The 23,175-nt window shown below is 39.9% G+C and overlaps 2 protein-coding genes across 2 annotated transcripts in view; both read left to right on the top strand.

The window, feature by feature from the left end:
- The first annotated feature begins 1,560 nt into the window (after positions 1 to 1,560).
- LOC137265929 (uncharacterized) overlaps positions 1,561 to 23,175 on the top strand; it is a 99,415-nt gene continuing 77,800 nt past the window's right edge. Inside the window, exon 1 of the mRNA XM_067801407.1 lies at positions 1,561 to 1,709. The gene's annotated coding sequence lies outside the window, so the exon portion shown is untranslated. The remainder of the gene's footprint in view (positions 1,710 to 23,175) is intronic.
- On the top strand, positions 7,820 to 8,941 carry LOC137266157 (uncharacterized). Its single transcript, XM_067801646.1, has one exon. The coding sequence runs from the start codon at positions 7,820 to 7,822 to the stop codon at positions 8,939 to 8,941; it is 1,122 nt and encodes a 373-aa protein (XP_067657747.1).

The raw sequence follows: 23,175 nt of genomic DNA, 5'->3' as shown, positions 1-23,175 counted from the left end.
CCTCTCATTCCCACCCCCTCCCCCAAATAGTCCTCACTTTACTGTCTTGAAACAGGGTTTTAGTGCCAGATTATATAGCTGTTCAAATTGTGTGTGTGTGCTATTGTCTTCCAAACCAAAGTGCATATCAATTTCACAGACCGTAGAATGGTCTGCCATGCTGTAGGAACTATATACAAAGGGATCTGGTATTACACAGATTGAATTAATGCAAATCGTTATGCTACTGCTCTGTGAGACAGTATGTATATAGGACAGTGAACACATATCTGAGATGTCAATGATTGGTCCCTTAACAACACCAGGATCTGTGGATATTTTGTTAAAGTCCTACTACATCCTGACGGAAATCTTGATTGCAACACCAAACCAATACCGCTCAGTTAATGTCTGAGTCCTACATCACTTGGGGAATATGAAACATTGAACATTGAACTGAAATACACTCACTCACTCACTCACTCACTCACTCACTCACTCACTCACTCACTCACTCACTCACTGTAGACAGTATGCTGGTACAGACATTCAAAAGCCTTCAGTGTGAAAAGCAGGTAGAGACTCTGCTGGTACAGACAATAACTGTCAGTGCAAGAAGCAGGTAGAGGCTGTGCTGGTACGTATACAGACAGTGACAAGCCTTCAGTGTAAAAAGCAGGTAGAGATTGTGCAGGTACAGACAGTAGCTGTCAGTGCAAGGAGCAGGTAGAGACTTAACTGGTACAGACATTGACAGCCTTCAGTGTAAAAAGCAGGTAGAGACTGTACTGGTACAGACAGTGACAAGCCGTCAGTGCAAGAAGCAGGTAGAGACTGTACTGGTACAGACAATGACACGCCTTCAGTGCAGAGACTGTACTGGTACAGACTGTAGTAGCCTTCAGTGCAAGGAGCAGGTTTAGACACTGCACAAAATGATTCATTGTTGTCTAAAACCAGTGATGCACATTCGTTAATGAGGGTGGGTATATTTAAATATATATCTTGTGGTTTAATAAATACACCAAGTACTGTTGAGGCTTGGCTGGAATGTTTGGATTATACAGCGTATGTGCATAGTCAGACATATTGTGTAGCAGATTGACTGCATTCAAGTCCTGCATTATTGACACTTAAAGTATTTGCCAGTCCAAATTGTTTTGAATTTCTTTGATCTGAAATTTACATTTCAAAGGCACTAGTAAGATGATTTGATTTTCTAAGCCAGAGATAACGAACATCAATTATGTAAAAAGTGTCATTAATTCATAAATACATTCATAAAAATATCACCTTATCCAATATGTGAAAAACATCACCTGTAACTAGTGTTTCTAACTCCAGTGTAAAACACATACATAGCAACGAAAGTTATATTCACCACTCAGTACACTTGTAATTGTCAGTTGATAAATGTTATAATGCACAGCCTTATAATGAGGGAGGTAAGGAGAGGGAGACAGACACCCTACTCTCAACAGTGCCCACTACTCTTGACTCCTGTAGGGAGCTGGGACTTTACTCAATGAATTTATCAGCAGTAGCATGTTCCACTCTATCGACAGAGTGTGAGTAGCTCTGCTAGCATTAAAGGTACCCTGAGGAAGAGAGAGGTGCTGCTGTACATGGCCTTCTGTTTGCTTGGATTACGATCAGACGAGATTGATTAGGAATTTTAGCATTAACACCGGTTGTGTTTAAGGACGGACTTATACTTCAGCTCATCTCAGGTAGGGAAAGTATCACTTGATTGTGACTTTTCTTTTTGTTTTCTTGAACAGGTGCGACTTTCTTCAAGGGTTTTGTTTTCATATGTTTGTTGGCTTGTGAACGTGTTTATGTGATGGAGCAGCGATTTAGACAAGGATGTGTTTTGTTTGTGAGACTAGATGTATTGGGTTGACGTTGGTGATGCAGATTAAATAATATGTATTTGTGTTGTAAGCAGAAGGGTGACTGTTGAACAAATGCATCTGCTCCAGAGGTGGCTGGTCAGGCCTGATAGTGCATCATGCTGCTGAGGGACTGATGGATGTAATGTGTCACGGGCTGTTGTTTCTCTGATGACAAACATATTGGACAATACAGTTGTGGACATAGATATTCAGGTTTCCCTTAAATAACACAATTTATTCAGGAAGATCAACTTTAGGGAGAGCTTTGTTATGTTGATCAAGTCACTGCCACCACTGCATGGGTAGAAGTGTAGAGTCAAATATTTATACAAATAACTGTACAATATTAACCATACTGAGATACCCTATCAGCAGCAAGTAAATGTATTCATATCTTAAGCTACAGGTATAATGTTCAAGCTTTTAGGAAGCATCACAGAAATATTTTGGGATGCTATACATTTCATGCTATGAACATTTTAAATTCGTTAAGTGAAACACAGTATCAGGAATTAAATAGATTGATCGAATACAACTTGAAAACATACTTTTATCTGCACACCATTATCTGAGATTATCTTTATCATGAGCCACATCTGAGGTGGTTGATAACGTGTTATGGTATTACACTTCTCATTTTCTGATAACAACAATTACATGAAATTTATCACTCCATAACATTCCAAGGCCTCATACTAAAACAGGTAATTTATGAAGGAATATAGTTACAACTTTCTAATTCTGTAAATAGATGAAGAACCATTCTGTGATGGATTAAGACCATGGTTTAGTAATGATATTTGACTTTCTTCCTTGATATTGTGTCTAATTCCTGATGTATTTGATAGACAAGGAATGTAACTCACTTCAAACCCCATTCCCCCACTGAAGTTGTGATAAGCTCCCTGTTAATCATCAGCTCAAGCTAAATACACCTACTGTGCTGTATGGGTAAATAATTTGTTGTCTCTTTTGCTAATATTGATGGCTTCTTATCACAGAGGACTAGTGTTAAAGGTAGTTCTGAGACCCACAATTGTGACTTCATATTGGGTACATTAGGGCTCTCTGCTTTGTCATTGGTCCACATCCGTCTGTATTTCTCACCCTATGTACAGGTAACGTTGCTTTTATTACTTGGTAATGTTTGATCTCATACAGAAAACAATCTGGACTTTGACTATATCTTATCAATAACACTACAGTTTCTCTCTAAAGAAGTCTATAATTACTGAATTCTCAAAATGTCTTTCAAAGTTTATATAGTGAGTGAGCGGTTAAGAGTGGCCTATCGTGCCAAGACTAGGTTTGATTCCCCAAGTTGTAGTCACTTTTAGCTTGATGACAATGTACGAATCTACACAATAAACAAGAAGTTTTAATCGATAGAGTTATATGTTTCATTTTTAGTGGGTCAAGGCTACTATTATGTCTGCCATGACTTTGCTCAATTATTGGTATGAAGCCATAGTCACTCAGTCAGAATAAACACTTGATCAGCGGCTGCAACTCATCTCTTCTCTCTTCCTCTCACAGAGACATTCATGTATGAAACGCTTCATGGAAGAGAGATTCAGGCCATCATTACATGGAGTAGATATATTCAGGTTCCTCTCACAGAGAAAAGAGGTGAAGGTGATCTGTATTTTTGCTTCATGAAATGTGAACTGAACTCTCCCCTCTGAGGATATTCTGTATACCTTTTTTCTCAGAGCTGAAAGATTCAGTTCATCTATAGGAGACGATGTAATCTTCAGAATTTTGGAGGAGCGATATATTCCTGCTTCCTCCCACAGGTGAAATAGGAAAGACTCGTCATGAGGCTGTCCAGATTGTTGTGTGATTCCCATCTCTGTACTACCCTACATTTTCATTTGAACGCGAAATAACAACTTTTCTTCTCCCAGTTTCCCCATTACAGTGGATGTTTATGTCCAGACATGATAACAACACCTCTTACCACTCAGCCGCTCAGCTTCATCTCTGTCTACCTTTATTGTCCCTATCTGAATAATAAATGAAGAAATCATCACAATATTGAAAATTTTAAATAAAATAATTTCCAATTAGTGAATGACATATGTTTTATCTGTATATTTGGTTAGATTTCTGGCCCACCTGCTTTCTACCAGGGAACATCTGGGTTATAATTGGTCTTCAGTAACCCATACTTGCTGCATGCAAGACTGTGTGGCCAACACGTCATCATATCTCACTTGCGTCGATCGATGCTCATGCTGTTGATCACTGAAATGTCTGGTCCAGACAATATTCTTGACAGACTGCCACCATATGGCTAGAATATTGCTGCCATGTTAAAAAAGCAAACCAAGCTGCTTGCTTGCAGAAACTGCAGGGATGAAGGAGGAGACATATTTTGGCATTATTTCTATCATTAGTGTGGTTGTACTTATCTTGTGGATGAAATCATCATTAGGAGGAGATATGGATTTTAAGGTATTAAGGTAAAGAATATTCATAAGTTTGAACTGAGTTTTATCATTTATACTGAAGCATTTATCCGTGACATAACATGGCATAAAAGCTTGGGGCATGGTTTAGAATCTAAATATTGGTTAAGAGATTTCATCAAGTAACACAGAATCATTGATGTGTCCATTATTTAAGTTAGGAATATATTTCAGTTATTCTGCAAAACTGATCAAGTATTGTTGAAAATAGTCCAAGGAACTTTTTCTCAGTGAATGAATATTGCAAAGAGTGAGTTGTATATTTCAGTTCACAAAGTAATGGAAAACATATCCTTAATATCATTGATGATATATACATAAGATGTCATCAGTGTTCCTGAGGGAGAATTTAATGCATTTATTTCCTAATGGAAAGACAATAAAACAATTTTTCAATGTCAGAAATATTAACCTCTTCCCATTTGAAAAGATTTATGGATGTCAAGTTCTTCATTGGATAACACAACATTTTGGGGCGTATGCTTGCTCCTGTATCAGGTGAGTAGTAGGGAGTACCAAGGGGCATATATATACAGAGACTCTACAAATAAAACAACTTCAGGCCTCCAAAACATTATGTTATCCACAAAAAACAAGTTGACATCCATAAATCCAGCTTTTCTTAAGCTTTCCACTTCTAAATGCCCTTCAAAGACTCTTCCCATTCATCAGTATGTACCTATTAAGTAAGACTCAGTTGATATTTTCCACATTAAAATCAGGTAAATCATCTATCATCTATGTAAAAGACTGGATAGTTGGGGTTGTTAATACCATTCAACTCACTCACTCACTCACTCACTCATCCACAGTATCTCATCAAACACAGAAAGTTGGTCTTGCTAACGCTTCTCCAACCCACATTATCCAAGATCTTTATGTCCACTTTGCACATCACGACACATTGCTCTTTTCTTTACCAAATATAATGCCACAACTGATTGTTCAGCCTTGACACAAACTTAACACTTCATGCATTTTTCCTTCTTATTTTTTTATGAAGACAATTTGTTAAAATTCTCTTCCTTTTAAGATCACAAACATCTGAGACTTTTCTATTACTTAAAACCATGAATTTCTTACATTTAACATTTCAGCTAAGAAATTGAAAAACATTGATTTCCTTGTATGAGTTTCTAATTGATTTGAATTGAATCATTGAATTGTAATCCTGGAAGGTTGTGTTTGACATTCTTTGTCACTGGGAAGTTTTGTTGGTTTGAGCGAGACGTAGAGGACAACAAGCAGCCGTGTTAGAAACATGACAAACCTTACAAGTTAAAACATTTCTTATGGCTGGTAAGAACAAACATTTTCAAACTGGGATGAAATAGAATTGAATGTGAACTTCAAGCAACAAACGCAGTTGTTCTGTACCAATGAAAGCTAGAGTGATTGTTGTTTTATGACATGTAATGGCTTCTGGTGTAGATGAAGCTAATGCAGGCCTGAAGGTGTAAGGTGCAGATATTTTGACTGGAGGACCTGTGGTGTAGGCATGCCCAGATCCAGCAACTTGGTTTGCGACATACCTGTTGGTGAGTAGATGAGAATCCAAGGTAAAGGAAGATCCCCAGTATATGTTAATCATAGGTGGGAGGGAGTTCACAAAAGATGAGGATCCCAGGGTGAAGGTGGGAGGGGTGTTCACAAAAGATGAGGATCTCAGGATGAAGGTGGGAGGGAGTTCACTAAAGATGAGGATCCCAGGGTGAAGGTGGGAGGGAGTTCACTAAAGATGAGGATCCCAGGGTGAAAGTGGGAGGGAGTTCACTAAAGATGAGGATCCCAGGGTGAAGGTGGGAGGGAGTTCACTAAAGATGAGGATCCCAGGGTGAAAGTGGGAGGGAGTTCACTAAAGATGAGGATCCCAGGGTGAAAGTGGGAGGGAGTTCACTAAAGATGAGGATCCCAGGGTGAAGGTGGGAGGGAGTTCACTAAAGATGAGGATCCCAGGGTGAAAGTGGGAGGGAGTTCACTAAAGATGAGGATCCCAGGGTGAAGGTGGGAGGGAGTTCACTAAAGATGAGGATCCCAGGGTGAAAGTGGGAGGGAGTTCACTAAAGATGAGGATCCCAGGGTGAAAGTGGAAGGATGCTCCCCAGCTGAAGAAGATCCATGGGAGATAAAGATTCCGGGTAGATTTCCAATCAAAGGAAGATCACTGGTAGATCCTCCCCTTGTGTGTCGTTTAGCACTAATTAGAAATATTCCAGTGATATGATGGTTGTTGGTTAGTAACTAAAGATAATTAGATAATCCAGTGATTGATGACATGAGTATTGATGTGAGCTATTCAGTGAACCTGAAACTGCTGTTTATAAAAATAAAATACCATGTCAAAATGATGTCTGTAGAGTGTTGTCAACCTGAACATGAACCAGACTGTGCTGTAATCAGCAATATCTCATCAGTATATATGCTACTCACTGTTAGATATTATTTGTGTTCATCTGTCTCATTTGCATTAAGAAACATTTAAATATGTCCACGAACACCCTGAGCTGAACCTTGCTTGTACAAACTCAGTATGTCCTACAGCAAAGGCTGTAGTTTCACATCTCCGATAACAATTCATAATGCCCAGCAAATCAAAGGGAGATAAGTGTGAACTCCCTGACCCTACTAACATTTTGTTGGTGTAAATATTTCAGTCAAGTCCTGCCATTGCATAATATTATATTATTAAATTTTTTGTCATAATATGGCGAGAGTATTTCAGAAGGCAGCATAAAGTGAGCAAACAAATATGTTTTTATGGAAACATGTTTGTGAATACCTTTTCTCAGTAATCTGTTGGTATTATTTTTAATTAGTATTTGTCATTACACCATATAGAATCTGTGCTGGAAGGTAATAGGCAAATTGTACTTGATGTGCATGTAATTATTCGACTGAGTATCAGGTGGTCTAGCTGTTTGTTGCTCATGCACTCAGCCACTTGTTTACCTTGCCCAGACTTCATATGGTGAAGACTAACACCCTGTCACCCATACAGTGTTGATCACTGGGTCCACAGGACTTGTTTCTTTTTGCCTTCAGCTATCTCAAGTTTTGCTGGTTTTCCTTTATTCAGCAGATACTTAGGGCAGACTTTTTTCACTCATTTACAGAAGGGGTTTCCTGCAAACCAATCATTGAATGGTTAGAATAAAACCTATACCTTATTACTGATGACCACCCACAGCTTGGCTAGCTCACATCCCGGCCAAGTGAAGGCTATGGAAGAGGGTGCACACTATGCCCACTGTAAAGATATGATGCGTTCACATCTGAGGGGTCTGTAAAAAGAATGAGTGTACAGCTGCCATCACTCCTATCTGTAAGCCCTCATGTCCCACCACCTCACACTGTTTCCACCACTCCCAAGTCCATGCCCCATGCCCCACCCCTTACACTGTTTCCACCAGTCCCAGGTCCACTTCCCATGCTCCACCCCTTACACTGTTTCCATCAGTCCCAGGTCCACACCCCATGCCCCACCCCTTACACTGTTTCCACCAGTCCCAGGTCCACTTCCCATGCTCCACCCCTTACACTGTTTCCATCAGTCCCAGGTCCACACCCCATGCCCCACCCCCTTACACTGTTTCCATGAGTCCCAGGTTCAGCCCCATGCCCCACCCCTTACACTGTTTCCATGAGTCCCAGGTCCACACCCCATGCCCCACCCCCTTACACTGTTTCCACCAGTCCCAGGTTCAGCCCCATGCCCCACCCCTTACACTGTTTCCATCAGTCCCAGGTTCAGCCTCATGCCCCACCCCTTACACTGTTTCCATCAGTCCCAGGTTCAGCCTCATGCCCCACCCCTTACACTGTTTCCACCAGACCCAGGTTCAGCCCCATGCCCCACCCCTTACACTGTTTCCACCAGTCCCAGGTTCAGCCTCATGCCCCACCCCTTACACTGTTTCCACCAGTCCCAGGTTCAGCCCCATGCCCCACCCCTTACACTGTTTCCATCAGTCCCAGGTTCAGCCTCATGCCCCACCCCTTACACTGTTTCCATCAGTCCCAGGTTCAGCCCCATGCCCCACCCCTTACACTGTTTCCATGAGTCCCAGGTTCAGCCTCATGCCCCACCCCTTACACTGTTTCCACCAGTCTCAGGTTCAGCCTCATGCCCCACCCCTTACACTGTTTCCATCAGTCCCAGGTTCAGCCTCATGTCCCACCACCTCACACTGTTTCCACCACTCCCAAGTCCATGCCCCATGCCCCACCCCTTACACTGTTTCCACCAGTCCCAGGTTCAGCCTCATGCCCCACCCCTTACACTGTTTCCATCAGTCCCAGGTTCAGCCTCATGTCCCACCACCTCACACTGTTTCCACCACTCCCAAGTCCATGCCCCATGCCCCACCCCTTACACTGTTTCCACCAGTCCCAGGTCCACTTCCCATGCTCCACCCCTTACACTGTTTCCATCAGTCCCAGGTCCACACCCCATGCCCCACCCCCTTACACTGTTTCCATGAGTCCCAGGTTCAGCCCCATGCCCCACCCCTTACACTGTTTCCACCAGTCCCAGGTTCAGCCCCATGCCCCACCCCTTACACTGTTTCCATCAGTCCCAGGCTTGCAACATGCTAAATACGTTATGACCCTCTGACAGTTACCAGTCCTAGAAATAGTTGGGCTGTAACTGCTATTGATATGAAAAACGTCCTGGGGGTGCTTTTAAGAGCAGGATACTTAGCATGTTTAAGTGTCACTGATGTGGATTGAACATGTTTTACAAGTTGTGACAACCTTTTACTTGAGAAGATGTTTGAAAGAGATGTTGAAGAGTAGCTCTGCCCCTGCCTTGATTTAATTTAACTTTCTTGTATGAATACAATCAACATTTGTCTCATGCCCCCTATCCTATCCTCCAATACCCTGGTGTGTAGTGTTTTGTGTAAGGCACTTATGGTGCTCCATGCTGACAGGCCAATTAAACTGTGTGTAAAAAATGCAAAAAGTGACATAACCACTGAAAAAATATGTTATAAATGCTTCACATTTTGTATGTCAGATGCACAGCAGTGACCCTGTCTGATTTCTCTAAATGGGATGGATAGTAGATTTCTTATACACATATCTGTGTAAGCACTCTTACCAGGCAAGAAACAAGCAAACAGAAATAAGAAATTGAAATGTTTCCCACAAATCTGAGAAATAGTGCAGCACATTTTAGACAGCCAATCAGCTAATGCTTCCCACACACAAGTTTCTGAGGCTGAATACCATTTGTCGTGAAACACAAACCCATGTGTAAATAATGCAGTAAGTTTGGTCATGGTGTGAGCATTGTTACCACTCGCGACATGTTCAAACAATTATCTGAAATGTTCAGTACACAAGGGTAGTCATTTCTGGCCAAATTCTGATGACTGTGAGACATGGTATATCTCACCCAGATGGCTGATATTCAAATTATGCAAACAGCAAGAATTCTGGTAATTCCTAATCACAGGTCATTTTTGTGTTTCTGGTGCAGCTTTATTTCTTGGAATCTTAACTAGGGTTTTCATTTGAATTCTTTAGTGTGGATTGTGTAAAATCAAAGTGGCACACAAACTCAAGAATGTGTGTTTTGAGGGCTGCATTACAGGTATAAAAACACGAATTAAAAATTGGCATTTCTCTGAGAGGCTTTCACTTAGTCGCCTATTGAATCCAATCATTACTCTTAAATACTGAAATCTTTGCCCCAGGATATAACCCAGCGGGTACTGTGTATGACAAGTGACCAAGGATTTAACCCAGTAATGACTGTATGTAGCAAGTTCCCTACAATAAAACCCAGCAAGTACTGTGTGTGGCAAGTCGCCTACAATAAAACCCAGCAAGTTCTGTGTGTAACCAGTCCCCTACAACAAAACCCAGCAAGATCTGTGTGTGGCAAGTCCCCTACAATAAAACTCAGCAAGTACTGTGTGTAACAAGTGCCCTTGGATTAAACCGAGCTAGTATTGTGTCCGAAAAGTGCCTTAGGATTAACACCAGCTAGTACTTTGTCCGACAAGTGCCCTAGGATTAACTCCAGCTAGTATTGAGTCTGACAAGTGCCCTAGGTTTAACCCCAGCTTGTATTGTGTCCGACAAGTGCCCTAGGATTAACCCCAGCTAGTACTTTGTCCGACAAGTGCCCTAGGATTAACCCCAGCTAGTACTTTGTCCGACAAGTGCCCTAGGATTAACCCCAGCTAGTATTGTGTCCGACATGTGCCCTAGGATTAACCCCAGCTAGTACTTTGTCCGACAAGTGCCCTAGGATTAACCCCAGCTAGTACTTTGTCCGACAAATGCCCTAGGATTAACCCAAGCTAGTATTGTATCTGACAAGTGCCCTAGGATTAACCCAAGCAAGTATTGTGTCTGACAAGTGCCCTAGGATTAAACCCAGTAATGTGTGTAGCAAGGGTACTATGACTTACTTATGATTCAAGACATACAAAGTGTACAAGGGCTATGTCTTTAGACATACACAGGGTTCTAGGGCTATGTCTTTAGACATACACAGGGTGCTAGGGTTATGTGTTTACAAATACACAGGGTTCTAGGGCTATGTCTTTAGACATACACAGGGTTCTAGGGTTATGTCTTTAGACATACACAGGGTTCTAGGGCTATGTCTTTAGACATACACAGGGTTCTTTAGACATACACAGGGTTCTAGGGTTATGTCTTTAGACATACACAGGGTGCTAGGGTTATGTCTTAAGACACACAAAGGGAACCAGGGCTATGTCTTCAGACATTCACAGAGTTCTAGAGCTATGTCTTTAGACTTACACAGGGTACTGGGGCTATGTCTTTAGACATACAAAGGTTACTGGGACTATGTCTTTAGACATACAAAGGGTACCAGGGTCCTGCCTTTTGACATACACAGGGAACAAGTTCGATGTCTTTAGACTTATACAGGGTACTAAGGACTTGAAGGTGTTTTGTTTGTCTAAGTCAGCTGCTGACGTGATCATCTCTGCCCACAGGCACATCTTATTTCAAGCCTTCTACCACCAGATGATTTGCATAGTTAGGTTCCCATTCCCCAGGTATGTTGTCAGGGAGGACATTCATGGTGTCTGTCTGCGAACACATTACAAGAACTATTGGCACTGACACTAACCTGAGATAATGTGAATCGCCAGGCTGATTTTCCTGTCTATATGCTTAGAATACCAACAAAGCAATCTTTGGTGGTTTTTACATATTTTGTTTTGGTAATTTTTAAGACACTTAAATATAGAAATAGCTTGCATTTGTCTATAAGGAGAGGACAGTTATGCATGCTAGAATATAGAAATAGCTTGCACATGTCTATAAAGAGAGGACAGTTATGCATGCTAGAATATTGAAAAAGCTTGCACTTGTCTATAAAGAGAGGACAGTTGTACATGCTAGAATATGGAAATAGCTTGCATTTGTCTATAAAGAGAGGACAGTTATGCATGTTAGGGATCACAGTTATGCATGCTAGAATACAGAAATAGCTTGCACTTGTCTATAAAGAGAGGACAGTTATGCATGTTAGAGAGGACAGTTATGCATGTTAGAATATAGAAATATTGCATTTGTCTATAAAGAGAGGACAGTTATGCATGTTAGAGAGGACAGTTATGCATGCTAGAATACAGAAATAGCTTGCACTTGTCTATAAAGAGAGGACAGTTATGCATGTAAGAATACAGAAATAGCTTGCACTTGTCTATAAAGAGAGGACAGTTATGCATGTTAGAGAGGACAGTTATGCATGCTAGAATACAGAAATAGCTTGCACTTGTCTATAGAGGACACTTATGCATGTTAGAGAGGACAGTTATGCATGCTAGAATACAGAAATAGCTTGCACTTGTCTATAAAGAGAGGACAGTTATGCATGTGAGAAACATAAGCACGATGAATGTTTGATCAGTGTTTGATCATACTCAGTCCTGTATGGATGCATTGATCTATGCACTCACAATGGTCTAATAAAAAAGCATTGAAATCTGTACTTTCATGGGAAAGTGTAATCCAAAAAGTTATATATTTTTCTGATACAATGATCAATTTAGATTTGAATAGGATAATAAATGCTCATATGCTCAAATTAAATGATCACCTATAAATCTGTGCACAGTTACAAAATGTCCTTGTTTTTTATGAAAAACCTTTTTGAATAAGACTTTTCTATTTGTGTAATGTGTGATGAAAGTGGATATTCTAAACCAAATTGTGATTATGCATGTAGTAAAACCAGTGATAAGTCAAAATGTTGAAATCCCAATGGATTAACCCGAGTTTCTTCCTGCCAGTTGCACCAACAACAATAATGGGTTCATCATGAATTAGGAATGTCACAGCAACCTCCTACATATGCCACTGTCGCAGGATCAACTCCATTAACACCGGTGACAACTGAATGCCAACATAGGATTAGATTCTTAATCTTCCAGAATAACACTGTAGCCACAATTTACAAATCAAGTCATGAACTGCTGTGACTCCTGTATTGTGCTGCCACTTCCTCTAAACAGCACCCTCATCACTGTCTAGAAAGAGAAGTAACCTGCTAGGGTCCATCCCACAGTCACATTGTGTAAGATCCCTCAGCCTGTGTGTGGGTCAGGCACAGCCTATACTCATGTCTGTCCCTCATTCTTATCTCCCATCTCCCCCAGCACCTTAATGACTACCTACACCCTGCCACTCAAGGTAATCCTGCTGGTAATGATCAGTTTAAGACTGAAGTCAGGGTAATTTCTTCACGGACTTCTGTACCTGGTTCTCCCCCTGTGTGGGGGGCCAGGACAAGAGGTGCCAGCAGGTGCTGTAGCAGGTGCTTGATCCTACTCCCAGAATGTGCTTTCATGGAAAGCTATGAAGATACCTGCTGTAGTCAGATATTTAAGCCTCATTACTGTTGTAACTTGCTTAACCAAGTGGAATCCCAGTTCATGGAGTTTTTGCCTGGTGCTCAGTTTAGTAAATGTCGCCTTTTGTAAAGCTTAATATTTGTAAGAGTTCACTGTTGGGTAAGACATTTAATTTGTGGACTGTGACCTAGATATGCTGGTTTGACATTATGTGTGGGTGTATTAATTTCACACATCTTCATGTACTCTGTTCTAATATCTAACAATATAGTAGGGTAGGTTTACTGTCTTGTTAAACTGTAGCTGTCAGTCATTTTATAAATTTGTTTCAAAAATTGTCAGTTTTGATTTGTAACTGTATTGTTCATAACTTCTTAAACAATTAATTTGTATGACTGCACAGAAAATTGCCACAGTAGGAAATGTGTTTGATAGAGAATGTGTTTGTTCGAAACCCTGAAGTATGAGAACATTATTGCTAATATTATTTGAAACCCATCCCTGACTGGAAAGAACTGACTTACACGGAGTCCCTGAAATGCAAAAACAATATATATCTGCAGAATAAATAGAAATAAGATACAGATGGAGGCAAGAATAGTGCTTTAATTAAGACAGTCTAGACTTACCTACTTATACTAGACTTATGGATTCCTTATTAATTCATTCTCTGTTGTCAGAAAACAGGTTGATCTGCATGTCCAAGGTTAACTAGTTAAGATTTACTTATAGGTAATGACCCATGAAGATCGGATTACAAATGTTCTTCTGTAAGCCATGCTTGTCATCAGGTCAGGCTCTCTGACTTGGTTGCTTCATGTCATCGGTTCCAAAATGCATTGATTGTTGCTCATGCTGTTGATCACTGGATTATCTGGCCCTGACTTTGTTTCTGTGTCACAGTATACGCTGACTGCCTGCACAGGTGGAGACAATGAGTTAGTATTTGTGTTGACCAGTGTAGTTCCCTCTCCCCACAGACGTTATCATTCCTTTGTGGTTCTTCCTAGTCAGGTGTAATGTTAAACATGGCCCCATGTTGCTATATGCATACACCAATTTACTGCTTGATAGATCTTGCAGGATAACATCTCCACAAACCCACAACACTGTTACAAGTGTTTACAGTAATATGGGGCCATTTTTTAACCACTCCAGATAGTTAATGATTTCTGACACTAATAATGCTGATAGCAGAAGAAAAGGGAATATTTTCACAGTCTTGAAGTAATTATCTATTTTTACAGCTTACGAATGTCTGATGTCTGTGTTGTGAAAATGTGGGTTTTTTTGCAAAAAAACCCCATAAACAATGTGAATTGTCAAGTCTCAAATTGTCTTCGGCTTCCCAAACTGCTATACAGAGTTGTTTCTCTTAGCTGGAAGGATCTGCTATTCTTTGGTTCAAATCCCACATTTGCCTAAAGTCTGCTGTTTTGCCCAACAAGATTCATTTTGTCTCAGAAGATGTAAATGCCCACATTCTACATCACTTACTTCTCTCCATCATTTGATAAATACCAGGTTTAAGTAGACTTTGAACCTGTCTCACAAGTCTTTAGGTTTCTACTAAATAAACAGATTCTAATTGGAGGAACCCAAAAGGAAGGTAGGATTACAAAACTTAAGTCCTGCTGGATAGATTAGAAATGTCCATGCAAGTGCGTCGACAGCCAGTCGTGGTAGCATCAGCCTTCTTTGTAGTGACAGAGGGATGAACAGCTACATGTATGGGTAGACTAGAACTCACTGGGCTGATCAGTCATCATGTTTAGACTCATGCTGATGTTAGGGGCTAGCAAGTTAGCCACGCAGTTAGCGAGTCGGGAAACCCAGCTCCTTGTTGTAATGCATGAGGACTGGTCCAAAGAAACATGGCAGTCTTTTATGATCGTGTTTAGGTTTCCATAAAAAAGAATGTTTTTTTTGTACAGGCCTATCAAGAATGTTCAGTTATCTTCTGGTAAGGAATTTTGAAAGGCTTTAAATTGTGCACTTGATGAGAGAATGATATCGGATCAAGCTGAGGGTTGTTTTGATAAGAACAATCAAATACTGCTGTTGTCTGATGTCAAAACATTTCTACTTTATTCAGTGAATGGTGCTGGTGATACCATCTTAAGCTATTGACAATTACCCTTGTATTGTGTTCATTATACGAATATCCTCCTGACTTGGACATTTGTTGAACTTGTGTAGGAAGGTGGATGAATTCTGAAACATGAAACACTGAAATATTCCAAAAAACTTTCTACTCACTGACTAACTTGTTCACTCACTTTTGAACTGGCTAATGTGAACGAGTTCCTCCTTTCACTCACCAGCCAACTGATTCTGTCTCACTGTCACTTGCCCTCACAGACTACTCATAGGGACTAGTTTGTACTTAGCTGTTTCATCTTCACGCTGTTAATTTGTATGCATATTTTATTCATGAAGTAAAAAATCACATCAGTATGGATTGGCTCCGAACAGCTAACAAAGTGCCACTCCATTAAATATAATACAATAAATAATAACTTCAAACAAAGTACAGCAGCAATCATTTCGACAAAGGCAAGAAATGGATAATAACAGAAAATATCTACATAATTACTTTCAGTGGTTCACAGCAATTGCTTACATTCGAGTTTTCGATAATCTGAATTTGTTTGATGAAAGTAGTACATATTTATGAACAGAGTCAAGAGCAAGGTTATCTATGTGAGAAAGATATTGTGAAACAACATACACATATGACATCTTTGATGGGCATTCTAGAAGTTGAGTAGATGAGGAATGAGGACTATGATTTATGGATCTACAACTTCTTTTATTCTTCTATGTCAAAACGTCGCACTCACTAATAAAAGAAGTTGTATATCCATGAATCATAGTCCTCATTCTCAACATACACATATGTAATGGAGAAATATTAAGGAAATTCCATTTCAATCAACTGATAATGTTCAATTATGGTGACTTCATTATAGAATTATTAACCAAATCTTTCTTGACAGAAAACATTTTTTCCAGATTTTATATATAAACTTTCCTGTTTGTAAAATTTGTAATAAGTTTAAAGTTTTCAATTTAAAGTTTTCAAGTTTAAAGTTTTTAATTTAAAAGTAATCACAATGACATCACACGTCCACAAGCGGGACAGGGGTCAAACGATCACATGACAAGCTCAAAAACTGTATGCCCACCTTCAGCATTGAGAACAGCAGTGCATCGACAATGCATTGAGCCTATCAAATGGGCAAGGAAGGCTTGTGGGATGTCACAACAGATTCTCTCAAGTTCCATTGCAAAGCCTAAGACGTTATCTGACGTGGATCCATCTTGTTCCAAACATGCTCTATGAAGAAGAGATCTGGTGAATTTACAGGCCAAGACAGTAAGTTAGCATGGTGGTGTTGCAAGAAATCCATAGCAACCCTTGCCATATCAGGGTGGGCATTGTCCTGTTGGAAAGTTAACCAAGGGCCATGACATTGCAGAAAAGAAATAGCCACAGGTGAAAGAATCTGATCCCTGAACTCATCACTGAACCACCACCAAAGTGATTCTTCTCCAAGACACAGGCCTGTGCATAACATTCTCCCATGCGTCTATAGGCACACTGACGTCCATCACTATGGGAAATGTTAAACCTGGACTTGTCTGTAAAAAAACCATTTCTCCACCAAAAACAAGGGTCTGCAGACATGATTTGGGCACCACATTCAGTGAGCTTGTCAATGATGTTGTGCCAGAATAGGTCTTATGAAAAAAAAAAGAAAATAAGCTGATTAAGTCTGTTGTTGGAAGATTTGATTACCTTGAAGACTTGTCAAAATAACCCCTAGAAGGTTTGATTACCTTGAAGACTTGTCAAAATAACCCCTAGAAGGTTTGATTACCTTGAAGACATGTCAAAATAACACCTAGAAGGTTTGATTACCTTGAAGACTTGTCAAAATAACCCCTAGAAGGTTTGATTACCTTGAAGACTTGTCAAATCCATTAGCATAAAGTATATATCTGATCCTAATAAGTCATTATAAACAGGGTCAAGAAAAGAAGTAATTTCATGCACACACTTAATCCTGTTCTTTCACACGCACACAGATATTCAAGTTCTTGTTTACTCACTTCCTCTTTTCTCTTTAACCCCGACACACTCCTTCTCTCTGACAGTTTGGAATAGATGGAGTAGATTTGTGCAACTTTTTCAAGTAAGTAACAATATTGCTGATGAAAATATCTGATGGGAGTGAGAAAATGCAAGGTAAAGTCTTTGTGTCGGTGATTGAAATACCTTCCTTGATAAGATAAAATTATTTTACAATGCCAAGTAAGTGTCATCAATTGTTTGTCAACTTGGGGGAAATTTACTGCAAGGAACATATGGGGATTACAAATGGCTTGATTTCTCAAGAGACAGATTGCAAACGTCTGATTGGATGACAGTGTGAAATCTGAATGAGGCTACAGAGATGACTTCGTCAAGATGGACTACACAACTGATATTGACGAGGTATTGGTGATCGTAAAGAGATTAGTATTGTCACAAGTACCTGATAAATTACAATGGGACTGTGAACCACGAACCCATTCAAGACATTGCCGTTTGTTCTGCTGGTCTGGGAGCACCCCTTTAAGAGCAGAGCTGCACTTGTGTTGATAAGGGGATTAGTGTAAACTGGGTCTATGCTCATCATGATAGATGGATAATTAAGTTTGGTCAGATATTGGCTTGCTCCTGTCTGTGCCCTGGTGTAAATTAGCTCAATAGATACTAGCAAAGTTTGGAAACAGCTTCCAAATTAACAAATCTGTCAGATTCTCCAAGGGAGGTAATCATTGGCTCCGTTGGGCCCGTTAACAAAACTGCAATGTAATTAGCTTCAGCAAATAGACATTGTCACTTAAACAAAATGGAAAATATGGTTATCTGTTGGCCTTGTTGACCTCTGTTTAGTAACCTTTGACATTGTGTGTCATATGTCATAATGTTTTCTACTGTTGAACTTGTTGAAACTAAGTTATCAGAAGCCAAGGTTTTAAATCCCATTGCCCATCGCCCAGGACAAGTCAGTTTTCATTTTGGGCAATCAAATAATGGTATCTTACTTGACTACTAGATAATTTCTGCTCATGGTTTCAAGCCGCCAAAAGACTTGGATTTCATTTCATATCTGCTCAAAATGTATCTGTTAAATTTTACAGTGACAGTAAAGTAGAGTTATCTTTCTTTGCTGTTTATTCTCTTCTCAATAAATAGATCAAGAAATGTTAATATAAAATACCATGTTGATTTATTCTTTCATAATTACATCATCTCAGTTATGTCATAAAAATCAGGGCAAGCAGAATATTAGTCAGAGTCACTTGCCCTGTGGTAAGTGGCCTTAACTACATTTTGAGCCCCTGAGAAAGGAATTGCTTTGTAGATTCAGATAACAGTGCATGTGCGTGCGTGTGTGTGTGTGTACATGCATGTCTGTGTGCGTGCGTGCATGTGATGGGAGAGTAAAATATGTTTCCATATTTGGAAGGGTTGCTGAGAGTATGATTAAAGAGTCATTATTAAAGATATGTCAGAAGTTAATATTATTAAAATACTCAATAAAGTCTTGTTTATCCAATAATATCAAGAGGAGTAATATCAAATATCAGATCAAGCTGTCCAAATTAATCTTCAAGATGTTTCTTCAGTTAAAGTTTTGCAGATGTTGAACTATATTCTAGTAGGGTGGCTGAAGTGTGGTTGTTAGTGAACTGTACCTTGATTTCTGTATCATGTTACCTGTATCAAATCACTTCAGTACTCTCCATTGAGTTGTCAGAGGTAACTGTTCATATACTACAAGTTACGGTTTTGTCCTTTGGCAACAAGCATATAAGATAATTATGCATAATTTGTGTAAGTTATAATCTGGCAGATATATAGTCATCATGACCGTTTCATATTAACTCCTTCACTTATTCAGCCAGTGGAACTGTCGGTCTCAAGTTCCTGGACCACATAATTTTCCCTGCAGCCTTGTCCTCCCTGCATTGCCAAAAACCTAAATGATGCTTGTCTAGATTTCCCCAGGTTATCAATTATTATTAAATTTGTTATAATCAAAATGATCTATATTTAGAGACTAAGCGCTAGTCTACAAGCAGAACTTTGTTCAAGTGGGGGATGGTGGGGCAGAGACACCACAGATGACTCAGGTTGGTTTTGGAATAGTCAAGCTCATCATAATGATGTAGCCTCATGTATACAGTGTCTAGGCTAAATAACAGACAGATGACTTGTGCCAAGAGGTGGGGAGGGCCTAGCTATCATGGTGGTTGTGTCTAGCTGTGTGTGAGACAATCGGTGCAACACAGCCAACATTGTGTCAGTGTCATATCTGATTTACCTTCTCTCCAACACCAATCACAGCTGGCACCGGAAACCAAAGTGTGAAAGTAAAGAGCTTGCTCTGCAACTACAGGATCAGATTAACGTGATTATGTAGCAACAAATGTTAACATGGCTGTGCATTGTGACGGCACAGAAGCAGGGGAAGTGATGATGTGGTCTTAGTATGGTGGTTACTTAGTGGGTCAAAGAGCTTCCTCAAGACAGGGAAGTGATGATGTGGTCTTGGTATGGTGGGTTGTGGGTCAAAGAGCTTCCTCAAGACAGGGAAGTGATGATTAAAGAGCTTCCTCAAGACAGGGAAGTGATGATGTGGTCTTAGTATGGTGGGTAGTGGGTCAAAGAGCTTCCTCAAGACAGGGAAGTGATGATTAAAGAGCTTCCTCAAGACAGGGAAGTGATGATGTGGTCTTAGTATGGTGGGTAGTGGGTCAAAGAGCTTCCTCAAGACAGCAAGTGATGATGTGGTCTTGGTATGGTGTGTAGTGGGTTAAAGAGCTTCCTCAAGACAAATGGTTTTATGTATAAATGAAGTTGTATCCTGGTGTCAGAACTTTGTTGGAGATTATTTTATGTCATTGGATTTTGTTGCAATACGTTCTGGGTCTAGGATGCCTTCACAGATGTTTTGGAGCTAATTAGATTTTGTTGCAGATTGTTAGAGATTGATGGATATAGACTGTTGTTCTGTGTATGTAACACCTTTCATCCTATTAATAATATGCAAACTGAAAGTAGTATGTTGGGTTTCACTGTGGGATCGACATGTTAACTAGATTTCATTCTCTGTGCCGAATAAGGGACACCTAGGGATCCAGTGGTCACAATGTTTGAGTTTGGTGTCCCTTCGCTGCCAAGGATGTGCTGTCTGTCTGAATCCATGTTTCGCTTTAACAGTGATTGTTTGTGTGAAATCCTGACTTGGTGGTTCAGTCTTAATGTTCCTAAAATGTCATAATAAGTTCTTTTTAAAATGGTATTAACTCTAAGATAATCTATGTCTTTGGTTCAAGATTCAGAAACCTGTCATTACGGCCAGTGTTGTACACCCGCTCATGTTCCCTGCTAAACCTGTGTTTACTCATACCACACAATCAGTAGGACAACCTGAGGCTGCTCTCTGCTTGCAACCAGAATATTTTACCAAACTTTCATGTTGACAAACGATGCCCAAGGGCTTGACAGACCTGAAACCAGAAAGAGGCTGCAGTCTGACAACTGGCCATTCAGATAGAGGAGATAGTTTGGACCACCTTGCTGCTGGTCCTGATAGGTCATTAGGATCTGTGGCCATGTTCACACAACCACCACGTTCTGATGCTGATCTGCAATCAGTCACTTCTTACCCAACTCGTGTCATGTCCCAGACAGGAATTATCACGTGATTTCAAAATACCTTGGCATCGATTGTTGAAAATTGCCACCTTCAGCTCGTATGGTCCCATGTCTAATGAGTATTGATGATTTCCAGGCTTAAATGGCGATTATCCTTGATGTTCCTTGTGCACTCACTCCTGAAACTGAATGAACTGGGTGAGTGTGAAGGTTTATAAATACAGCAGTCAACATATTTAGATCCCCAGCCTTAGTAACCTCACCCACTTACTGTGATGGTGAAAGTTCTGTTATGATGTGGTTTAGACCACCCCGAGCACAGTACTTCTTGTTTTGGGAGGTGAGTAAATGGATGTTATCCGGGCTTGGTGATTTCACTGTTGGAAAAGCTGACTGAATGGAATCATCAGGCTCACACACTCCAGCACTGGTTGTCCAAATGTAATCATCAAGAGACTCCTTTGATACAGTTGATGACAACCGCATGGTAAAGTCACTGCAGGCACCTTCATCATGGCGTCTTACTTCACCTACAATACCAGCCTGTCCCACTCGGACCTAACTAATTATCCTAAAAACATTCAGTTTCAGTTTAGAAACAACAGAACACTTTTTGTTTCTTGGAAATAATTTATGACAGGGTGGAGTTACCAGTAAGTGCGGGAAGACTTTAACAAACATTTTTGTCTTATTCGTCATCAAACTTCCATGTTTTGTCAGATTAGATATTTAAATGCCACGTTTGGCCACTGATTATCTCCCTGTTATAAATATTCTTTGTTTTTTCCAAACTGTTTCCACTCTTAAATTATTGTAATCAGCCAAATCTCGCAGAAACTATTTATTGCAATTTTCTGTCTCATGCAAGGAGACAGACTATGGCAAAGCCTTTATTCCCTTATCTATGGAATTTGTGGGTTTATAGCATTATACACAAGCTCCATGATGAAACGGAGGAGGGGATCATTTAGCGAGGCGTATTTACAGGTTTTACATACACTTTATGTTGGACACGGCAGACGGCCCCAGACTCCTTGTTGAAGAGCTGTGATAAGCAAAGGAACACAAATGTCATCGTTTACAAGACAAAAACTGGGAACAGTTATTTATTCCCAGTTCCATGTTAATGTTTACGTTTATTTTCTGTCTCAGCCATGAATGTTTTATTGTAATTGCAATAAAAGCTTTTTGAGGGGATGATTGCTGGACAGATTTTCATGGGTTTGGAAAACGGATCGTGACCCTTAATAGATCCATGTCTTTTAAATATTGTGGCAAATTACATGCAGAGACATTTAGATGAAAAGTTAATGGAGAGGTACTGGTATGTTTCATTACAACATGAGGAATTTAGGCATCTGCTCTCTGTGTCTGGTCCGTGTCAGTTTCATCATGCATTTAGTTTATGCATCCTCCCTTTTGTTGAAAGTTTTCAGTTTGTACTTTGAATTGAATATATTCAGAATATTAAGAGATATTTTGTTGCTTGTACTGCCAGTTTTGCCTAGATTGTGCTGAATCAGGGCCAAAATAAACATGCAGGTAAGTTCAGGAAAACAACATATTTGTTTGCTTGTATGGAATTTCAACAACTGAGAGACAAGGCCACATACTTGGTTTAATGTTGTCTTGTCAAAAAGTATTTTGTCTTGGTTCCCACAGAAGGGAGACACTACATATCTAATGTTGTGTTTCTGTAGTTAGTTTGAGATAAGACTATATATGGAGTTATGTCCCTTAACCATGCCAGCATCTGCTGTAGCATCTAATCCCAGGGTCATTCTAATTACAAAGCTAGATCTGCCGGCACCCATGCGGCATGGTTTAAACCAAGCGGTAACCACAAGCTGACTGTTATATTAAACATGAAAGCAGTCATTCACATACTTGGTAGTAACATAGTTCATGCATAGCATTCAACTTTCTCCTTCATAAAATTACCTAGGACAGCTTTTTATTCCCCAGCTCTTCCATGTTCACATTCATTGTCTAATGTACATTAATTCATTCATTTTCATTCAACATCATCTGTGAATTCTATTACTAGTGATTCACATACATTCTGTAAAGCCACACTTTTGTGTTCCCAATCATTTCCCATGAAAAGAGGTGAAACTGTGACACAGTACAAATACTGTCATAAATACATCAGTGTCAAGTCAATTTTCTTCTCTTATTTCACCATAATCCTTGACAATCACACATCACTGTCACTGTGTTCTTGGTGCTCTGCCTTCCTACTAGTTTCCCCACAACTATCTAAA

The sequence above is a fragment of the Haliotis asinina genome, chromosome 15, assembly GCF_037392515.1.
Source record: "Haliotis asinina isolate JCU_RB_2024 chromosome 15, JCU_Hal_asi_v2, whole genome shotgun sequence".
Classification (NCBI taxonomy): Eukaryota; Metazoa; Mollusca; class Gastropoda; order Lepetellida; family Haliotidae; genus Haliotis; species Haliotis asinina.
This window is presented reverse-complemented; position numbering and strand designations above follow the sequence as displayed.

Bases quoted from the DNA above. Each gene is read 5' to 3' on its own strand.
- LOC137266157 (XM_067801646.1), top strand. From the start codon at position 7,820: ATGCCCCACCCCTTACACTGTTTCCACCAGTCCCAGGTCCACTTCCCA.